The 22,103-nt window shown below is 37.4% G+C and overlaps 2 protein-coding genes, 1 long non-coding RNA gene and 1 pseudogene across 4 annotated transcripts in view; 2 read left to right on the top strand and 2 right to left on the bottom strand.

Annotated features, from left to right (window-relative positions):
• The window catches only part of IP6K1 (inositol hexakisphosphate kinase 1), a 62,139-nt gene that overhangs the window by 4,242 nt on the left and 35,794 nt on the right, over positions 1-22,103 (top strand). The gene's annotated exons all lie outside the window — the stretch shown is intronic.
• On the top strand, positions 3,846-6,374 carry LOC306670485. Its single transcript, XR_013766401.1, has 2 exons — positions 3,846-3,951; positions 4,014-6,374. It is a non-coding gene; the product is annotated as an uncharacterized lncRNA (long non-coding RNA).
• LOC306670810 (eukaryotic translation initiation factor 4E-like) lies at positions 12,654-13,970 on the bottom strand. The gene has a single exon (XM_079155795.1). The coding sequence runs from the start codon at positions 13,963-13,965 to the stop codon at positions 13,312-13,314; it is 654 nt and encodes a 217-aa protein (XP_079011921.1). The 5' UTR covers positions 13,966-13,970; the 3' UTR covers positions 12,654-13,311.
• On the bottom strand, positions 16,222-16,639 carry LOC306638068 (small ribosomal subunit protein eS25-like; annotated as a pseudogene). Its single transcript has one exon. The product of its transcript is annotated as a small ribosomal subunit protein eS25-like (transcript).

Below are 22,103 nucleotides of genomic sequence, written 5' to 3'. Positions count from 1 at the left end.
CAGTCGGTAGAGTGCTTGCCTTGTAAGCATAAGGTCCTGGATTCGATCCCCAGTACCCAAAAAAAAAAAAAAAAAAATCTGCTTCTGATCTCTTCTGTAAAAGCTTTATTTGTGGATTTAGCTCATTTATTCCTATCCCTGGGGTGGGCTAGGGGAATAGGTCTAGGACTAGACTCTTTTCAAGTGTAAAATTTGATGTTAGAGCACCTTTTAATCTGTAAAAATCTGGGTGTATTATGATTGAACAGTAATTAAACAACTTACTCTGTAATAAAAGAAGCTGGATAATGACAATTGTCAATGGGAATGTGGAGAAATTGGAGCCCTCATACACTGCTAGTGAGAATGAAAAACAGTGCAGCTACTTTGGAAAACAGTTTGGCAGTTCTTTAAAGGGTTAAACATAGAGTTACCATTTGACCTGTCAATCCTTCTAGGTTTCTTCCCAAGAAAAATTAAAACCTGTGCATACGAAACCTTGTACATGAATGTTTATAGCAACATTATTCATAATAGCAAAAAAGAGGAAAGTACCCAAAAATGTCCATCAATGGATGAAGAGATAAGTAAAATGTGATATATATATATATATGCAATGAAATGTTTTTCTGCAATAAAAAGGAATAAAGTATTGAAATAATGATACAATTTGGATAAACCTCATAAACATGCTAAGAAGCCAGACAAAAATGTTTATATTTATATAATTCTAATTATATGAAATCTCTGGAATAGGTAATTCTGTAAGGATAGAAAGTAGATTGAATAGTGGTTGCTTATTAGGATTTGGAGGTGATTGGGGGTTTAGGGAAGTGATAACTAAAGGGCATGGGATTTCTTTTGGAGATCATGAAAATGTTCTAAAATTGTGATTTTTGCATACATCTGTAAATATACTAAAAGCCATTGAATTGTACACTTTAATGGGTAAATTGATGTGTGAGTTTTAATAAAACTGAATATATGTATTCACTAGTAAAACAAGAATGAGTAAGTGAGAAGTAAAATGAAGGATTATCTGTAATTTCAGTGTTGGTGTTTTTGTTTGTAACCAAATTTCTTTTCATGTCATAACATTTTTTTTAAAAATCTTTTTTATAACTTTGTTTCATTTGTTTGTTATCGTATTTTTCCTGTGGTGCTGATGATAGAACCTAGTGCCTCACATGCTCTGGGCAAGCTCTCTACCACTGAACTACAACCCCAGCCCCATATGTCATAACTTTTTAAAAAATTTTTTATATATTCTAATTTGCACCCCCCCCCCCCCCCGGGCCGGGGATTGAACCCAGGGGTTTGTGTGTGCTGGGCAAGTGCTCTACTACTAAAGTACATATATAGCACTTACCTTATTTAGAGACAGGGTCTTGCTAAATTACCCAGGCTGCCATAGCCCCCCAACTAGCTGGGATTATAGGTGTATGCCACTGCGCCTGGCTCGGATTTGTACCTTTTTTGCAGTCAGAAATATATTGTAAACAGCTGTGTTGGTAAAAGATAGCATTTGCCTCAGAGTTATATTCCCCAGCTCGCTCGCGCGCGATCCAGAGGCACAACCTCAGCCCTTTTTGTATTTTATTTAGAGATAGGATCTCTCTGAGTTGCTTAGGGCCTTGATAAGTTGATGTGACTGACTTTTAACTTGTGATCTTCCTGCCTCATCCTCCTGAGCCGCTGAGATTACAGGCATGTGCCACCATGCCCAACTATCCCCAGCTTTTTTTTTTTTTTTTTTTAATTTTGGTACAGGGTCTTACTAAGTTGCAGAGGCTGATCCTCTGCTTTAGTCTCTCAGGTCGCTGGGATTATAGGTTTGTGCCACTGTGCCAGCTACTATCATTATTTAAAATAAAATTTTCAACATTATGGAGGCATAATTTCTAGTGTGTTTTCTAGTGTTCATTTCTAGTGTTCTTAGACTTCAGTGAGTTTTGACAAATGCGTTTATGTCTGGTTTCCTTGCTCCCCTGTCCAGTCCATTTCTGAGCAGACAGCCACTGATCTTTCTGCCCTTGTAGATTAAATTTACCTTTTTTAGAGCTTCATATAAATGCAGTCATAATGTATAGTCAATCTTCATTTTTCAAGGAGTCTGTAATTTTGAGTTGCCTACATGCTAGAATTGTAACCTTAAAAATCAATACTTTGAGTACTTTCTCCATCATTCATAGATAGGCAGAGTGGTGAAAATTTGGTGTTGCCTGTTCCCAGCTGAGCTCAAACAAGGTGAAACTCCTTGTTTTAGCTCTCATTCTGTAAATAAGTGACCTTCTTTTGGTCTGGTCTTGCATCTTGGGGCTTTTTATTGGTGATTTTGTTGCTTAAAATGGCTATTTGATGTTCTTTAGCACAAGAGAGTTGTGCTATGTCTTATATTTGTGGTAGGTGAGTTTTATTCCAGCATGAGTTGTAGTACTAATGAATTCAGTAACACCTATTAAATAAGCTGTCCTTATTTATTTATTTTTTTGGATACCAAGGATTGAACTCAGGGGCACTTAACTACTAAGCCACATTCCCAGGCCTTTTTTATATTTTATTTTGAGACAGGGTCTTGCTAAGTTGCTTAGGGCCTTGCTGAGTTGCTGAAACTGACTTTGAATTTGGAATCCTCCTGCCTCAGCCTCCCCAGCCTGTGAGATCATAGGTGTGCTCCGCTGCACCTGGCAAATAAGCAGTCTTTAAATGGAAACATGCATAAAAAGTTATACATTGTTGGTTGATGAAAATGTTGTGACTAGGAACCAGGCCTGATTGGCACATGCCTATATTCCCAGGCTGAGGTAGAAGGATTGCAAATTTAAGGCCAGCCTGGGCAACTTTGGGAGACCCTGTCTCAAAACAAAAGGTAAAAAGGACTGGGAATATAGGGCCTCTGGATTCAGTCCTCCATACTGTGGGGTGAGGGTGTGGTGTGATCAGTGACTTGCAGGAACTTGACCATTTATTTCTTTTTTGTGCAGTAGCTCAGTATTGGATAACTCAGTGTACTTAGTGCTTTATAGGACATAATTACCATCAATAAGGAGAATTGACTGTGAATAGTCTTTTGTGTCAAAGAACCCTTAGTAAGTGTTATGGATTTTAATTTCTGGGAGGTGCAGGTAATGCTTTTCTTGATGGCTAGTCCTTTTAAATGCCCAGTTTTATTAAAGGTCATTTCCACATGTTGTCTATTATGGATAGCCTGGAAGATTTCATTCTATTTCACCATTGACTTCTTGGACCAGTATTCAGTGACTAGTTTCTTTATATAGTTAAGAACTTGGTTATCAGAATCCTCTCTTAAAGCTTCCCACATCTCTTAAGGAATTAGGAATTAAATAGATTCTTTTTTTTTTTTTTTTTTTTTTTGGTCCTGAGACTTGAACTTGGGTGCACTTTACCACTGAACTAGCTACATCCCCAGCCCTTTTTAATTTTTATTTTGAGACAGGGTCTAGCTAAGTTGCTGAGGCTGGCCTTGATCTTGTGATCTCCTGTCTCAGCCTCCTGAGGTGTGTGCCACCTTGTCTGGTTAAAAATAATTCTTACGCAGCTGATGAGATGAAATTTTTTGGAGACGGTGGGATGGGGATTTAAGAGGAATGAAACTTTCACATAGGAGTTGGTTGAAGTAAGAACTTTATTCTTTTAATACTATTTCTCTGGAGGATGTTTTATTAAAGATTTTAAATGTCTATATTTTACTTCTAGTTCACTTTTTTAAAAAATATTTTTTTGGAAAAAAACTGGCATGTAATATTCCTTTCTTTTGATGGGATCTTTTTTTCCTGGTCTGCATGTTTTTTCTTTTGAATAATTAAGTCAGAAGGAATTTCCAAAAAAAAAAAAAAAAAAGAAGGAATTTCCATTCTAACAACTCTATAAGACAAGTACATAAAAGGTTATATATTGTGTGTATGTGGGACACTGATTTTACATTTAAAGGGTTGGGGATGTGGCTCAATGGTAGAGCTCTTGCCTGGCATTTTACATTTGAGGAACCAGATTGAGATATTCAGGTCACACAGTCAGGGCATATCAGTGCTCAGCACCTATGCTTTGTCATGATAGAGTTCTGTCTTACAGTATTAGTTTAAGCACTGGTTTTTTTTTCTTCCATCAAATGATTAGTTTGTCCTGTCAAGTTTTTGTTTTCTTTTAAAATAACTTGTTGAAATACAAAAGTACAAAGCACCCTACATTTGGTGATTTATTTTTAACACATGTATATACTTATATAATGACCACCCAGATAGAAAGAAGAGTTAAAGAATTTTTTAAACAGATTTTATTTTTTAGAGCAGTTTTAGGCTCATAGCAAATTTTAATGGAAAATTCAGAGTTCCCATGTGCTTTCTTGTCCCCACACAAGATGTACTAGATTTGTTACTATCGTGAATCTACATTGTCAGGTTATTATCACCCAAAGTCAATAGTTTGTTAGGACTCACTTTTACTGTACATTCTGTGACTTTTGACTAGTGTTCAAAGACATGTTATCCATCTTTATAGTATCATAGAGAATATTTTCATTACCCTAAAAATCCTCTGTCTTCCACCTGTGCATTGGTCTCTCCTCCTAACCCCTGGCAACCACTGTTTTTTTGCTTTTTCTTTCCTTTTTTCTCTTTTAAACTGAGGAGATAGTTTTGTCTTTTCCAGAATGTCATGTAGTTGAAATTATACAGTATGTTGCCTTTTTAGAATTGACTCCTTTACTTAGTAATATGCATTTAAGGTTATTCCATGTCTTTTTGTGACTTAATAGCTCATTTCTTTTTTAGCACTGAGTAGTATTCCATTGTCTGTGTGCCACAGTTTATCCATTTATCAATTGAAAGATATCTTGGTTGATTCCAACTTTTGGCACTTGAGAATAAAGTTGTTATAAACATCCATGAAATTAATTTTTTATACAAAATAGATCTTCATGTTTGTGTTTTCCTTAAAGTGAAAAGGTCTTTATTATTTTTGTATTAAAGGAAAGCTCTTCCCTTTTCTCATTCATTCATTTTTGTGGTACAGGGGATTTAATCCAGGGGTGCTCTACCACTGAACAAAACCCTTTTTAATTTTTATTTTGACTTAGGGTCTCATTAAGGTGCCAAGACTGGCCTTGAACTTGCAGTCCTCCTGCCTCAGCCTCAGAATTGTTGGGATTACAGGTGTGTGCTTGAGACCAGCCTGTGTAATTTAGCAAGACCCTGTCCAAAGAACAAATTCTTTTTAACTTTGTACTTGTCTTGAATTTAGATGGATGTTTAGATTCAGAACCTATTATAAGGTGGGCCCGTATATCTGCCTCCTTTCTCTGCTTTAGCCTTCATCTGCTTATCTTCTGTGTGCTTAGTTTTTTTTTTTTTTTTTTTTTTTTTTCTTTTTTGTGGTGGTTGGACCTCAAGCATGCTAAACAAGTTCTTTAATACAGATATACTACCAGCCCATTTTTTCATCTATTAAATGTAGGCAACTTTTTCTTTTAAACAACTTTGTGCCCTAGGTGATACCTGGGAAATTGGGCTATGGATAGGTAAAATGGATAGGTAATGGTTTTTCCTGGGAAAATGTAATCTATGCTGTTGAGCAAACTTTATTACTGTCTTGTGGCCCTTATGGAAAATACTGGCCAGGGCTAGGGATACAGCTGAGTTGCTGGAGAGCTTACCTCACAAAAAAGAAATACTGGCCCATGTCAACTGTTGAGGAGCTTACGTTTTGGAGCTGTTGATAAACTTTTTGTGTGTGTGTGTGGTGCTGAGGATGGAACCCTGGGGCCTCATGCATGCTAGGCAAGCACTCTGCCACTGAGCTATACCCACATCCCTAAAACTTCTTGATGTTAAAAACCCTAAGAATCTGAGGGTTAATATGAACATACCAGTAAAGTATCATAAATTCCTTTTAGGAAAAGCACTGAGAGGTGATAAAAATAAATCAAAACCATCTCTTCTTTAGGAGTTTTATTTGTTCAAGTATTAGAATGCAGGGTACAGTATTATACCTGTAATTCCTGCTACTTAGGAGGCTGAGGCAGGAGGATCACAAGTTCCAGGCCAGCCTGGGCAATGTAGCAAGACCCTGTCTCAAAATAAAAAATAAAAAGAACTGAAAATTTATCTCAGTGGTAGAGTATCCCTGGGTTCAATCCCCACTACCGGGAAAAAAAAAAAAGGAGGGGGGTCATAACCTTTAAACAGAACAGGTAAGTCTTTTAGTTGTTGTTCAACCCAAAATTAAGATAAAATCCTTCATTACAAACAGGTTTGGCTAATTGGTTCTGCAACTATTGATTTGACTAATAAATCATGAAAATCAGCCAGGGGGTTTGGGGAGATAGCTCAGTTGGTAGGGTGTTTGCCTTGCAAGCACAAGGCCCTATGTTCAATTCCCCAGCACGCCCCCCCCCCCGCCCAAAAAAAAAAAAAAAAAAAAAAAAAGAAAATCAGCCAGAGGACTTTGCTTCTCCTCTCTGCTAATTTAGAGCCCTTTGGTAGTGGCCTTTGGTGTACCCTTTTGTCCTTGTAGCCAATCTGATTGCTTTGTCCATTGAAGATTGTGTGAGTGACCCTGGTACACCGCAGTCTTACTTTGCTGTACTTTTTCCCCATGTCAATAATTTGTTTTATTTATCATTACTTCAGCTTTTCCTTTTAAAAAACTGAATTTCTGTCTTAAATGTGACCCAGTTTTGGGGAAGGGGATAAACCCTCTCTTTTGTGTTGATTTATAAGTTAGTTTTATAATGTAAATAACTATTGCTGGATGTAGATATTGTGGTTTTTCCTTCATTGCCTAAGGAAACCAGTCTCTCTCTCCTCTCTTTTTCTTGGAATGGAAATTGAACCTAGGGGCATTCTACACTAATCTACATTCCTACCCCTCTTTTCTTTTTTCTTTTTTTTTAATTTTTAAATTTTAATTTATATTTTTTTAGTTGTTGATGGACCTTTATTTTATTCACTTATTTATACGTGGTGCTGAGAGTTAAACCTAGTGCCTTATGCATGTGAGGCAAGTGCTCTACTTCAGCTCCCCCCACTCCTCTTTCCTTCCTCCCCTCCCCTCCCCTCTCCTCTCCTCCTTCCTTTCCTTCCTTCTTTTTTGGGACAGGGTCTAGCTAAGTTGCTGAGTTTGGCCTTGAATTTGAGATCCTCCTGCCTCAGCCTCCCAAGTTGCCAGGATTGCAGCATGCTCCACCATACGCAGCTCACATTCAGTTTTTAGATAATGATTAAAGCTGCATAGAGTGACCTTTTTTTTTTTTGTACCAGGGTTTGGACTCAGTGGTACTTAGCCAGTGAACCACATCCCCAGCCCTTTTTTATATTTTATTTAGAGACAGGGTCTCACTGAGTTGCTTTAGGACCTTGCTAAATTGCTGAGGCTGGCTTGAACTTTCAATCCTCCTGCCTTAGCCTCCCAAACCTCTGGGATTACAAACGTGCGGCACTGTGCCTGGCATGAATTCTTTTTTTTTTCAGTCTTTTTTTGGTGAATTTTAATATGATACCTGAATAATTTGATGACTCTATAGTTGCTATTTGGACAAAAATTTGGTCTGGTTGTATATTCGGAAACCTGTTTATAAAGACTCATACTCAATTGGAGGATGTTAAGTGGGTTAGGGCCAAGCAGCACACTAGATATTTCACGTAAGCACAGGATATACATAGGCCATTTTGGTTCAGCTTTTTTTTCCCCCCCGTGAATAAAGACAGTGCAGCAAAAATTGAAGTGAGTTCATTAGCATAGAAAATATAATGAATGTGCTGGGCATGGTGATGTGTACCTGTAATCCTAGTGATTTGGGAAACTGAGGCAGGAGGATTGCAAGTTTGAGTCCTGCCTGGGCAACTTAGCAAGACCTTGTCTCAAGATAAAAATTTTAAAAAGACTGGGGCTGTAGCTTAGTGGTAGAGTGCCCCTTGGTTAAATCTCCCATACCATACATACAAAATAAATAAAAATGAAATTGAATTTAAACAAATAAAATTAAATAAAATAAGAAGTGAGGGTGTGGCTTGTTAGTAGAGGGTCTCTAGGCTCAATCCCTTGTACCTACCCCCCAATATATATAATGAATGCTAAGGAGTTTCGTTGACCTGATGTGGTGGCACATGCCTGTGGGAGGCAGCTTGGGAGGCTGAGGCAGGAGGATCGTGAGTTCAAAGCCAGTCTCAGACACTTAGTGAGGCCCTAAGCAACTCGGTGAGTCCAGTAAGTACCTCTGAAGTCAATCCTCAGTACCCCCCCAAAAAAAAAAAATTTGGGAAGATAAATATAAATACATGATTGTGTTAGATATTTTGTGAGTGCCTTCAAAGAAAGTGCCAACCTTATCTTCAGGAAGTAAATACTATTTTTTTTTTTTTTTTGTCGTTATTGTCATTTGTTGTTTTTTGTTTTCCCTCAGTGGGGTTGGATCTGGGATTGAACCCAGCGTGCTCTACCTCTGAGCTACATTCCCCAGTCCTGTATTTTTTTTGGCAAAATTATGTGTGTGTGTGTGTGTGTGTGTGTGTGTGTGTGTGTGTGTGTGTGTATGTGTATGTATACATACTCTAACACGAGATCAGAAGAATGAAGGAATGGTCAGAAGTAGAACTCTGAAAAATTTAGGAAGATATATAAAGGAGGGACCAGGGGGTCCTTAGGCCTGATACAGAATGCTCAAGGAAGACCCCTCCTCTCCCAGATCTATACCTTGTTCTGGGAGGGCACAGCTTTGTTTAACAAAATGACAGAGAAAGTCATTGTGGTGTCCAGTAGGAAGAATTTGCTGGAAGTTAACCGTTCTAGAAATGCCTGGAAATCTACTCTCTCTAGAATGTTGGAGAAAGCCATTTGCAATACTTATGACTGAAAGTCCTTTGCCTTAAAACTGCTTGAGTGAGGTGTCAGAGAAAACTGTTAGCCTCTGCATTATGGAAGTCAGACACTGTGCAGTGGTTGCCTACCAGGAGAGTTTACTGAGTGATAGGGGCCTGGTGACAGGAGCATGATGAAACAAGGAAGAGAAGCTTCGTTTGCATTGGCATCTCTCATGTCCTTTGCTGACAAGACTTAATGTAAGCTGGCAAGGGAAAAATATTTGATGATTTCATTCCCATTTTTTTTTTTTGTCCAGGGCAGTGATGGATTGAGTTTGGAGCTAAGAGGTAATATAGTGGTAACTGATAAATTCTTAGTAGAGTTAAATGGACAACTTAATAATAAAGTAATAAGCATTTTTTTCTGATCAGGCTTCTCTTGGTTACTACCACCTTGTTTTAAATTTGTTTTCTTTAACATAGGGATTGGTTTAAACTGCCATTCTATTCTAGCCAGGGATAACCTATTCTGTTTTTTCCTCATCAGCGTTTAGTTTGACCTGTTCTGAAACTTCATATAAGTGAAATCATATTATATGTATTCTTGTGTAAGGCTTCTTTCATACAGTATTCTGCTTTAATTTATCCATGCTATTGTATCAGTTTAATTCTTTTTATTGCTGAATAGCATTTAATTGCATAAACACTCAGTTTGTTTATGTTCTTGTTTATGGAATCTGGGCTGTTTCCAGTGTTTGACATATAAGTTAAACTGTGAACTTTTTTCTACAAGTTTTTGTTTTTTGGGGGGGGACCATATATGGTCATTTTCTTGGGAGTAAAATTGCAGGGCCATAGTGTAGACATATGTCTACTTCTGTAAGAAACTTTTAACACCTTTTTCAAAATATTTTATACTCCCACCTAATAACATGAAAGTTGTACCTGTTTCTCATATTCAGCAACATTTAGTATGTGTCAGTGTTTTTAATTTTAACCAATTTGGTAAAAGCATAGTAGTATGTAATACTACTGGTTTTAACTGAATGCTAATGATAATAAGCACGTTTTCCTGTGGCCCCCCCCCCCTTTTTTTTTTTAACCACTGCTCACCATCCCCCAGCTTTATTTTTTTTTGAACCTAGGGGTACTTTACCACTGCGCACCATCCCCACCTCTAATTTTTTTTTTGAGACAGAGTCTTGCTACCTTGCTGAGACTGGCTTTGAACTATCCTCCTGCCTTAGCTTCCTGAGTTGGTAGGATTACAAGTGTGCACCACCATGCCCAGCCTCCCCAATCTTTTTAAATTTTTTGAGAAGACCAAGTCTAGTTAAATTGCCTAGCCTGGCCTTGAATTTGTGATCCTACTGCCTCAGGCTCCTGAGTTGCTAGGCATACGGCTGCCTTGCCCAACCCCTGAATTTATTGGTCATTTGTATTATTTTCCTTTTTGATGTATTTATTCAAATCTTTTGCCTATTTAAAAAGATTTTTTTTTTTTAATTACTGTTTTAGAAGATCTTTATATGTTCTGGCTACTATTCAGGTGTGTTTTGTAACTATTTTATCTCAGTTCATGGTGGTTTATCTTTTTGTTACATTTTAAAGATCAGATGTTTTCAATTTTGATGAAGTTCGATTTATTAATTTTTTAATGGTTATTGATTTCTGTGTCCTTTCTGAAGACTCCTTGCCTATCTTTAGATCTTGAAGATTTCTAGTAAGTCTTTAAGTCAGATAATACAAATCATCTGTTTTTACCTAGAAGTTTTATAATTTTAGCTTTTACATTTAGGTGTCTGATCTACCTTGAATTAGTTTTTGTGGGTTGCATGAGATTGGGGTTGCATCCCCCTGCATATCTAATTGTTCAAGTACCAGCAACATTTGTTGAAAAGACTTGTATATTTGTTATCTGTTGCTGTGTAAACATTTCTCCCAAACTTAGCAGTTTAAAACAAGAAACATTTATTACTTTTGTTTCTGAGAGGAATTCAGGACAGCTTAGTTGAGTAGTTCTGGCTCACAGTCTTGTGAAGTTGCAGTTAAAATGTCTTCTGGGGGGCTGGGGATATAGCTCAGTTAAGAGTGTTTGCCTTGCAAGCACAAGGCCCTGGGTTCAATCCCCAGCACTGCAAAAAAAAAAAAAAAAAAGATGTCTTCTGGGGCTGCAGTCATCTGAAGGCTTACTGGGTCTAGAGAATCTGTTTCCAGGATGACTTACTCACATAACTGTTGGCTGGAGGTCTCAGTTCCACACAAGGCTCTTTGGGTATCCTTATGTTATGCAATTTGGTCATACAGTTTAACTTCTGCCATATTCTTTTTCTTTTCTTTTCTTTCCCTTTCTCTCCCTCTTCTTCCTTTTCCCCTTCCCCATTTCTCCCCTCCCCTCCCCTCCCTTTCCCTTCCCTTCCCCTCCCCTTCCCTTCCCTTCCCCTCCCCTCTTGTCCCCTCCCCTCCCCTCCCCTTCCTTCCTCCCTCCCTCCCTCCCTCCCTTATAGCATCTTTCTGTGTTGTCCACGTTGTCACTGAACACCCTGGGCTTGAGTGATTCTCCTGCTTCTGCGTCCCAAGTATCCAGGAGCAACTGAGATTATAGGCATGTTCTACCATGTCCTGCTGCTGTATTCTTTTTTTTTTTTTTTTAGTTGTAGATGGACACAGTACCTCTGTTTTTTTATTTTTACATGATGCTGAGGGTTGAACCCAGTGTCTCACAAGTGCTAGGCAAATGTTCTGCCACTGAGCCACAACCCCTGCCCTGCCCTGCCGTATTTTCATTTGAATTGAGTTACTAAGTCTAAGCTATGCTCAAGGAAAAAAAGAGGGGTCCACCTTTTGGAGGAAAGAATGTTTTAAAAAAAAATTGATGTAGTTTAAAATCGCCAAAATTTTCTTTTCCTATTGGTTTGCTTTGATATTTTTTCAAAAAACAATTGACTGTAGGGCTGGGGATGTGCCTCTGGTAGAGCACTTGCCTAGTATGTTTGAGATCCTGGGTTCAATCCCTAGTACCACAAAACAAAAATTGCACACCTGTAATGCCAGCAACCCCGGAGTCTGAGGCAAGAATATCTGAAGTTCAAGGCTAGCCTCAGTAATTTGGCAAGACCTTCAGTAACTTAGTAAGGCTGTCTCAAATAAAAAATAAAAAGGAGTGGGGATATAGCTCAGTGGTAAAGTCCCCCTGGGTTCAGTCTTAAGGACCAAAAACTAATATACACCCAAAACCAAGAACAATTGACTATGTATATGTGGGCCTAATTCTGAAATCTGTTTTCTTCCATTGATCTATTTACCTGGGTGCCAGTTTCCGCTACTACAGTTTTATAGCAAGTCTGAGTCAGATTGTATAAATCAGTCATTTTGGGGGAACTGTCTTCTCATTCATATACGTGGCATATCTTTCTATTTAGGTCTGTTTTTACTACAATAGTGCATTGTTTATTTTCAGCGAGAGATCTTTCACATATTTTGTTAGATTATTCCAAGATACTAGATATTTATTGATGCTATTATAAATGAATATCTTTTTTTTTTTTTGACAATTCACTGTACACATTTTATTTACAGTTTTGTACACTGTCTTAATATGAATGGGACCGCTTTTCTACTTGAGCCATTTTTAACCAAAGCAAAATAACCTAAGTAATACAAAGTGTTAAAATACAGCATAAAGATACAAAAACAGACATACTAATTCTAGTTAGGAATGTAATTATGATGTTACTTTTTTTATAATCCACAATCATGTTTAGGAAATCACACAAACATAAATCACTGATTTGAATGAAATGCATAAATTTGTAGCAAAGTTTTGTAGTTACAAAAAACAAAAAAATTACCAAAGAATGCACAAAATTAATGTTTATTCCACCTTTGTATCATATTCCTGGATCCTTCACCAATGTTACATGAGGAAAAAACAAAAGCAAAACAAATGGAAAACTGAAATCAGAATCACTAATGTTATCAAGTAGGGAAACAAATAAATTAAAATCTAGCAGCCATCAGCAAGAGTACAGCAAAGATAATGCTGTCAAAAGAAACAAAATTGCTAGAAAACTGTATGCATCATACTCTTTCAAACCAGCAAAATATGCCCCTGCATACAATGGAACATAAACTCAATTTTTTTCCTATTAAGGTATAGAAATGCAAGTTCTTTTGAATATTGTGGATGGGTAAAACGTGTTTGTAATGGTAATTCTACTAAGCTAATACAGAGTGGGCCAGGAACACATTTATGGATTCTGGGGATGATGTGGACTGTAATTCTTTGATTGGGATAGTGGACACTATAATAAAAATTAAAAAACAAAAAAAAAACAAAAAAAAACAAACAGAAGTACAAGACAAAGGCGAATGAGACTTCTCTTATATCTGAGTAACATTTAGATGGAATCAAATTTAAATGCAGTCCACTCTGCTTTTGAAGAGGCTTTGGTTCAGCTCCCAAATCTCGATTGCTTGACGCAGTCTCCTATGAGAATACTCAGAAGGTGTCTTCTTAAACAACAAACCTATTTTTAGTGGTGGAGCCGCTCTTAGTAGCTGTGTCTGCATGGGACTGATAACCAATCACTATCTTTGGAGGAAGTCCTAACCTTTCCTTGTATACTCTCCCTATATGTGTAACAGCCTCTCTGTTTTCACATTCAGTAGTCCATATTGCTATCTTATCACCTTTAGCTCTAACATTAACAACAGCTCCACATACATCATCACTGTAGTCATCAAAAGATTCTCCGATAAGGCACAGCAGTGTCTCTAGCCAAAAGCGATCGAGGTCACTTCGTCTCTGCTGTTTGTTCAATGTAATGAGCCATCTTCCACCCCGTTTGTTTTTCTCATCTTCCCACATAGGCTCAATACCATCCTTAAAAAGTGAGTAGTCACAGCCAGGCATTAAATTACTAGACAACTGGATATGGTTGTATAGAGCCCAAAAGTCTTCAACAGTATCAAACTTAGAGATCAGTCGAAGGTTTGCTTGCCAAGTTTTACTTTTATCATTTTTAAAAAACCAGAGTGCCCATCTATTCTGTAGAGGATGTTTCATATAGTGTTCTGGGTTAGCAACCTCCTGATTAGATTCTGTTTTCTCCTCTTCTGTAGGCGGGGGATTAGGAGTAGGGGTGGTTTCCGGTTCCACAGTCACCATCTTAGATAAATGAATATCTTATTGTGGTAAATATACATTAAAAAATTGAGATTTTTTTTTGTGTGCGTGTGTGGGCTGCCAGGGATTGAACTCAGAGGCACCCAACTACTGAGCCACATCCCCAGCCCTAATTTGTATTTTATTTAAAGATAGGGTCTCACTGAGTTGCTTAGTGCCTCACTTTTGCTGAGGCTGGCTTTGAATCCTCCTGTATTCAGCTTCCTGAGCCGCTGGGATTACAGGCACGCACCACTGCGCCCAGCACAAAATTGAGCTTTTTAACCACTTTCCATTGTACAATACATGGGCATTAAGTACACTCATAATAATGTTTTGTAACCATTATGGCTGTTTTGAGAACATTTTTTAAAATCTAAAATAGACACCTTGTATCCATTACAGAAATGCCCAATTTTCCCTTCCTGTACCCTCTGTAACCAGTAATCTACTTTGTATGAATTTGCCTGTTCTGTATCTTCCTTTATCCCTCCCTCCCTTCCTTCCTTCCTTCCTTCCTTCCTTCCTTCCTTCCTTCCTTCCTTCCTTCCTTCCCTCCCTCTTTTCTCTCTTTCTTTGTCTTTCCTTCCCTTCCTTCCTTCCTTCTTTCTTTCCTTTTCTTTTTTTTCTTTTCCTTTCTTTTCTTTTTTCCTCTTCTCTTTTCTTCTCTCTTCTCTTCTCTTCTCGGTACTGGGGGTCTAACCCAGGAACACTTTGCCCCTGAGCTACATCCCCAGACCTTTTTATATTTTATTTTGAGATAGGGTCTCACTAAATTATGAAGGCTGGCCTTGAACTTGAGATCCTCTTGTCAGCCTCCCCAGTTGCTAGGATTACAGGTATGCTCCACCACATCTGTCTTGTCCTATCTATTTCATGGAAGTGGAATCATACAATATTTATTCCCTTGTGCCTGGCTTATTTTATGTAGGAAGATGTTTTCCAAATTCATCTATGTAATATACAAACCAGAATTTCACTACCCTCTATCTCAGGTACTAGGACCTGGTACATGTTAGGCAAATGCTCTGCTATTGAGCTACATTCCAGTCCCATTTCTTCTGGGCATAGACCTAAAAATGGAATTGTTGAATCATACAATAAGTTTATTTAGCTTTTTTATGTGTGTAATGCTGGAATTGAACCTAGGTCCTCATGTATGTTAAGCATGCGCTCTATTATTGAGCTATATCCCTAGCTTGTATGTTTAAGCTTTTTGAGTTTTCCATAGTCATATGCTTTTTTTTTCATTCCCACCAGCATTGCACAAGTGTTAATATTTCTCCACATTCTTGCTAACACTTATTTCTGATTTTTATTTTGTTTTACATAACATGAATGTGAAGAGGTTTCTTGTGGCTTTGATTTGCATTTCCCTAATAACTAATTTTGCTGAGCATCTTTTATGTTTTGTTGCCATTCGTGAATCCTCTTTGGAAAAATATCTGTTCAAGCCTTTGTCCGATTTTGAATTGGGTTGGTGTTTGTTGTAGAAGTAATTTATACATTATGAATATTGGTCCCTTATGAAATGTATGGTTGTATTTTCTCTGGTCTAAGGATGTGTAAAGCCCTGTGTTCAGTTCCTAACACTGGGAAAAAAAATAAAGTTATGTGCTTTGCAAATATTTTCTTCACTTCTGTTGATTATTTTTTCATTCTTTTGATTGTCTCATTGATGTAGAAAGCATTTTATTAAAATTTTTTGTGTTGCTGGGAATCAAACCCAGCACATGGTAGGCAAGTGCTCTACCTCTGAACCACACCCCAAGTTCCAAAAGTGTTTAATTTTGATGAAGTTCAGTCTATCTGTGTTTTGTTTTCTGTGCTTTTGGTGTTATATCTAGGAAGTCATTGCCTAATCCAATATTGTGAAGCTTTTCCTCAGTGTTTTCTTTTTAAAGTTTTATATTTTTAGTTCACTTTTTGCTCTTAGGTTTATGTTCCTTGAGTTAATTTTTGTATATGATATAAGGTAACGGTCCAACTTCATTCTTTTGCATGTGAGTATCCAGTTTACCCAGGACCATTTATTGAAGATTGTCTTTTCCCCATTGAATGTGTTTGGTATCCTTTTCTAAAATCAAATGGTCATATATGTCAGAGTTTATTTCTGTGCTCTCTGTTGTATTCCATTGGTCTTTATGTATTTCTTTATGCTGGCACCATACTGTTTTGATTACTATAGTTTTGTAGTGAGGTTTTGTTTTTGTTTTTAATTTTTTTTATTTAATAAAATTTTATTTTTCCAAATGTACAGTTGATTGAACCTGTTCATGCATCTTCACCAGCAGCTGGTATTTCCACCCTTGGTATTTCTGGTGTAAGTTACTTGAGCTCTGTGCTTTGAAACCAGTTTGATAAGTCCTTTACTGAGGAGCTCCTGAAGGGTTGCCCTGGCCAGGGAACCTCGGGTCTGGGGTTATAAGCCTATAGTTGGGAACTTCCTTACAGAGTTTGTCATAAGTAGCTTTGTCAAACAAGACTAGATTGTTGAGCTTGTCCCGAACTTTTCCTTTGGACCACTTCTTCTTTTTGGCTTTGCCCCCAGATTTGTTCACTGGGTCCTTGTCTTTCTTGGCTGACTTTCTGGCATCTTTCTTCTTCTTGTCATCCTTGAGTTGCATCGCGAAGACTGGAGAGCAGCAGCAGCTACTGCAACCTCGTCAAGATTTCGGACAAAAGGCGGGTTTTTTTTTTTTTTTTTTTTTTAACTCTGGACTTTGCACATGCATGTGCTCTACCCCTATTCCTGTAATGAGTTTTGCAATTACAAAATGTGATTTCTCTAGCTTTCTTCATTTTCAAGAGTGTGTGGCTATTTGGAGATTCCATATGAATATCTGGATGGAATTTTTTATTTTTTTATTTTATGTTTTTATTTTAAATGTGAAACAAAGTTTTTTTTTTTTTTTTTTTTTGTGGTGCTGGGGATTTGAACCCAGGGCATTGTGCTTGTGAGGCAAGCACTCTACCAACTGAGCTATATCCCCAACCCCAGATTTTTCTATTTCTGTTAAGGAAAAAAAAATAGTTAGAATTTTGATAGAGATTGTATTTGATCTGTAAATCTCTTTGGGTATTGTTATCATTTTAACAATTAGAAAATTTCCAATTCACCAACAAGGGATGTCTTTCCAATTATTTAGATCTTCAGCGTTTTTTGCAGTGTTTTGTAGTTGTTGGAATACAAGTCTGTCACCTTGGTTAAATTCATTCCTAAGTATTTTATTCTTTTCTTTCTTTTTTTTAACTATTGTAAATGGAATGATTTTCTTTGTTTTTTAAAATTTGTCATTGCTTTTATTTTATAGGTAGAAAAACTAAGATTTCATGAAAAATGAAATCCATTGTATAATGCATAATATAGTTGTAAGCGCAAAAGGATGGAAGGCAGAACTTGACAGATTCAGGAGAGGCCTTCATTCCTTCGAGGACTCGGTCACCATTTGGGTCCCCTTTCCAGATGGGAAAATGGCCATCAGTTACAGAGGGGATTGTGGTTTTATAGGGTACAGTGAGATGATACAATCATTGGAAATCGTGTATGTGCAGTTTTGACTATCAGGGGCTAGTTGTATAGTTTAAAACCAGACCCTGAGGGATGAGTATTCAAAACTTGCTCATTGTCATTCAGGACTGTTGACATGGGGAAGGCCAAGGTTTAGGGCCTGGCATTCCATATCCGTCCCTTTCCTTTAAGGTCCATTGTTATCAGGAATGCACTGGGAGAGATTTAATGTTTGGCCAATTTCCCCTCCCATTTCCCCAGCCACACCATCCTTCCATTTTCTTGGGGAGCTGTCTTATAGGAATATTATTTTCCAAAAACCTTCAGTAGTCACAGATCTTGAAGTGTACTCGATGTCTTAACTAGGATTTCCCACTTTATTTATTTATTGCTTACTAGAGATTGAATCCAGAAGTGCTCTATCATTGAGCTACATATCTAGCACTTTTTATTTTTAATTTAAAAATATGGGATCTTGCTAAGTTTCCAAGGCTGGCCTCCAGCTTGTGAGCCTTCTGCTTCAGCCTCCCAAGTAGCTGGGATTATAGGCATGTGCCACTACTTTTAGCTCATTTTCCACCTTTATCAAAAAAACTATTCCTCTTCAAAGGAGGTGAAAAAAATTGCCCATATTAAACTGAAAATAAATCTCATTAATTAAACACTTCATCTCTCTAATCTGTGCATTTAACTAATACTTTGGAGTAAAAATAATGACTTTTGTATAGTTTTATATATCTTTAAAATATTTACTATTATTTTCAGTTTTTAAAACATAGTTAACTAATGCCAAAAAAAAAAAAAAAAACATAGTTAACTAATGCCATTTGGTTTAAAACGGAATTTTAATCATCAAGATAAAAAGAAGAAGAAAATAATGACATTATTACTTGAAGGTTATCTTAGTCTACTGTTACTTACCTAATCAGAAACCTTTAATGAATTCCAGCAGAAAGTCTAAGAAACCTCCTAAGCACATCAGGGAAGGTGCTAATACACTGAGCAGCTAGAGTAATGGTTGTAGAACATCTTATTTAAACTTTAGCGATAATAAAATAACACAGGAAAGTAGGAACTCTTTTCACATATTTGCTAACAAGATCATTAACAGGTTATAAACTTTATACTTGGGGCATACAAGAGAGCTTCATAATGTGAAACTCTGCATTGTAATGTTAACAGAGCACAAAGTTCCTTAAGTTTTAGGTTTTTTTGTTGTTGTTGTTTTTTGGTACTGGGGATTAAACCCAGGGGAGCTTTACCTCAAGCTATATCCCCAGTCCTCTTTTATTTTTTATGTTGAGATAGCGTCTCACTATATTGCTGAGGCTGGCCTTGAACTTGCAGTCCTCCTGCTTCAGCCTCCCAAGTTTGTGGGATTATAGGTGTGTATACTACTGTATCCAGCTTTAGGCATGGTTTTAGTTAACTTTCATTTTTCATTAGCTGGGCTAATGAAAAAGTGGGCTGGCTTACAAACAACATCCTACAAATGGCTTTTATGTACTACATAGTTTTTAGGATAAATGTATTTATGCTTTGAGTAGTCATGTCACATTCATGTCAGTATTATACAGATGGTGATCTTGTATCACTGTTGGTAAAATTTCTTGATGTCATGTCATGGTTTCTTCAGTCTTTTTTTTTTTTTTTTTTTAAATTAGGCAAATTATTTTCTAAAAAGTCCGAATCTTAATACAACTCATCTGGTAAAATCCGGAGCATCCCATCAGCAATTGATAGTGACCAGCAGCCATCTTTCAGCCATTTCTAATGCACTATCCAAACAAAATTTGTGCAAGTTGGATAGGAAGACAAAGTTTTCTTTTTCTTCCACACCCAGCTTTCCCTTTAACATAGAGGAGGTCTGTCTATGGGTTATGAACTCCCTTAGTTTTTTTATTTTTTGTTTTAATTTCTCTTCTATTCTTAAAGGCAACAGAATTCTTGGTTGATGATTTTTTTTTTTTTACTTTTTAGGACTTTAAATATGTTATTCCACTGCTTTCTGGAGATTTTTGAGGAGAAAGCAGTTGCTAATTTTATTGAGGATCTTGTACATAAGGAATCTCTTCTGTCTTTCTACGTAGGTACATTCTGTGAGTCGAGGATGTAGCTCAATAGTAGAATGCTTACCTACCATGTGTGAGGCCCTTGGTTCCATCCCTGGTACCACAAAAACACTGGGCTTTCAACAGTTTTATACTTTTTTAAAAATTTATTTTGTGGTGCTAGGAATTGAACCCTGAGCCTCATGTATGCTGGGTAAACACTATAACCTCTGAGCTATATTCACAGCCTATAATTTTATTTATTTATTTATTTATTTATTTTATTTATTTTCTGTGAGTGTCTCTGAGTTTATCCTGTTTTGGGTTCATTGGGATTCTTAGATGCATATTTCGTATCCTTCCTCAGATTTGGAAAGTTCTTGAATATTTTTTCAGATTTTTTTTTTACTCCTTTCCCTCTTTCTCCTCCTCCTGAAATTCATATAATGTGTACATTGGCATGTTAAATAGTGCCTATTTTAGTTAGCTTTGTGTCCCTGTGACCAGAATACCTGTCTAGAACAACTTAGAGCAGGAAAAGTTTGTTTTGGCTTACAGTATCAGGTATCTCAGTCCATAGATGGCCAACTCCATTGCTCTGGGCCCAAGATGAGGGAGAACATCATGGGGAAAAGGCAGAGTGGATAGAAGCTGTTCCCCTCATGGCAGAAAATAGAGATTGAGGGGGAAGGGGGAACAGGCCACAAGGAAGATGCATACTTCCAGGCCGTACCCCCTAGTAACCCACCTGCAGCAGCCATGCTCAACTTGCCTATAGTTACCACACAGTCTCTTCACACTGGGATGGACTACTTAGGTAACAGCTCTCACAATTCAGTCATTTCATCTCCGAACATTCCTGTATCAGCACAGGAGATTTGGGGGGACACCTCATATTCAAGCCATAACAGTGCCCACAGGTCCTTCAGATTCTTTTCATTTGCCTCTCAGGAAGCAAGTGATATTTTATTTATATTATATATAGGTTTGATGATGTTTTCCTTTGCCTGTTTACATCTAATGTTGAATCCCTTTAGTGAGTTTCTCATTTCAGTTATTTTACTTTTCTGCTCCAGAACTTATTTGGTTCTTCTTTTGTAATTTTTATGTCTTTATTAGTATTCTTATTTTGTTCACACACCCTTTTCTCATTTCTTTTTTCATGACTTTCTTTAACTCATTGATGTATTTAAGGCAGTTGATTTAACATCTTTGGCTAATAATTCCAATGTCTGTACTTCCTCAATGATTCATTCATTCTTTTTTCTTTCTCCTCCTCCTGGCTAAATATTGTTCTCTATGCATGATGGCATACAACTGTAATCCCAGTGATTCAGGAGGCTGATGCAGGAGGATCGCAAATTTGAGGTCAGTCTGGGCAATTTGACCCTGTCTCAAAATAAAAAATGGAAGGACACTCTGGTTCAATCCCCAGTACAAGGAAAAAAAATGTTTTGTGGTGAAGGAAAAGTCTCCAGTAGGGAGGTCTGTGCAATCTGTCCCCTATTCCTTTTAGAGTTTGTTTACCTTGGTCCTGTCAGTTTTCTCTCACTGGGCTCAGCTTTTCTTTTAGTTGAGCTACTGTAGAAAAAAGTGAAGAAAAGGAATCAGTATTTATAGTCAAGTAGGTCGTTTGTGGTGTCTTTTTCAGTTGTGCTTTTCTCTTTAGCTCTGGTCTTCAGCAGGCTTAATGCAGGAAATGAGTTCAGGAAGTACCCAATTCTATATGGTAGAGGTTTAGATAGTTTTAAGTATTCTTTGATTTTTGTGTTTGTTTTGGAACCATTTATCTCATCCTTCTACATGTGTGCTTTCTAGATTTGACCATACTTGGGTTTAGGACTTGGCTGATTCAGATATGGCTCACCTTTACTGACTAGTTACATCACAGGTTTTCCTGTAGCTGCTTGTTAAAGCATACTTGTAAGCAGAGAATGTTTCAGGTGAGAAGGATGGGCGCCTTTGTTTCTCCTTTCTTTTGCTTCTTTTATTTTGATTTTCCCTGTATCACTTTTTACCTCTCCCTTCTTTTTGAGACAGGACCTCACTAAGTTGCCCAGGCTGGTCTTTTATTCTTGGGCTTAAGTCATTCTCTTGCCTCAGTCTCCTGAGAAGCTGGAACTACAGGTGCATACCACTGCACCCATTTTCTTTTCTTAAAATTCTGTCCTTGAATACCCCCTCCTGGACTTTGAAGCACAGTCGAGACAGCCATTTTCAAAAGGACCTTTACTAAAAAATTTATCTCAGGAAACACAAGTTTCTAATCTTTAAGAAATTCAATAAAATAAAAATAGGAACAAGGCTCACTGAACTGTAGCTTCTCTGCTTGTCCTAAATTAATTCTATTCTGGCTGTTCCTTAATGGGCTGGCATATCTCAGATCTCCTGCAAAGTTTCCTTTCCCCCTTGCTCCCTGTTCATCCAGGTGGCCTCATGATGTTGTTCCTTAGTTCCTGGCATAGGACCTGGGAATCTTAAACAATCCTTCTAATCCCAGTGATTTGGGAGGCTGAGGTAGGAGGATTGTGAGTTCAAAACCAGCCTCAGCAACTTAGCAAGGCCCTGTCTCAAAATAA

Source organism: Sciurus vulgaris, assembly GCF_902686455.1.
Source record: "Sciurus vulgaris genome assembly, chromosome: 10".
NCBI lineage: Eukaryota > Metazoa > Chordata > Mammalia > Rodentia > Sciuridae > Sciurus > Sciurus vulgaris.
The sequence above is the reverse complement of the archived record's forward strand: the minus strand, read 5'-3'. Positions and strand labels throughout refer to the sequence as shown.

Excerpts from the sequence above, each read along its gene's own strand:
- LOC306670810 (XM_079155795.1), bottom strand. The coding sequence starts at position 13,965 with ATGGTGACTGTGGAACCGGAAACCACCCCTACTCCTAATCCCCCGCCT.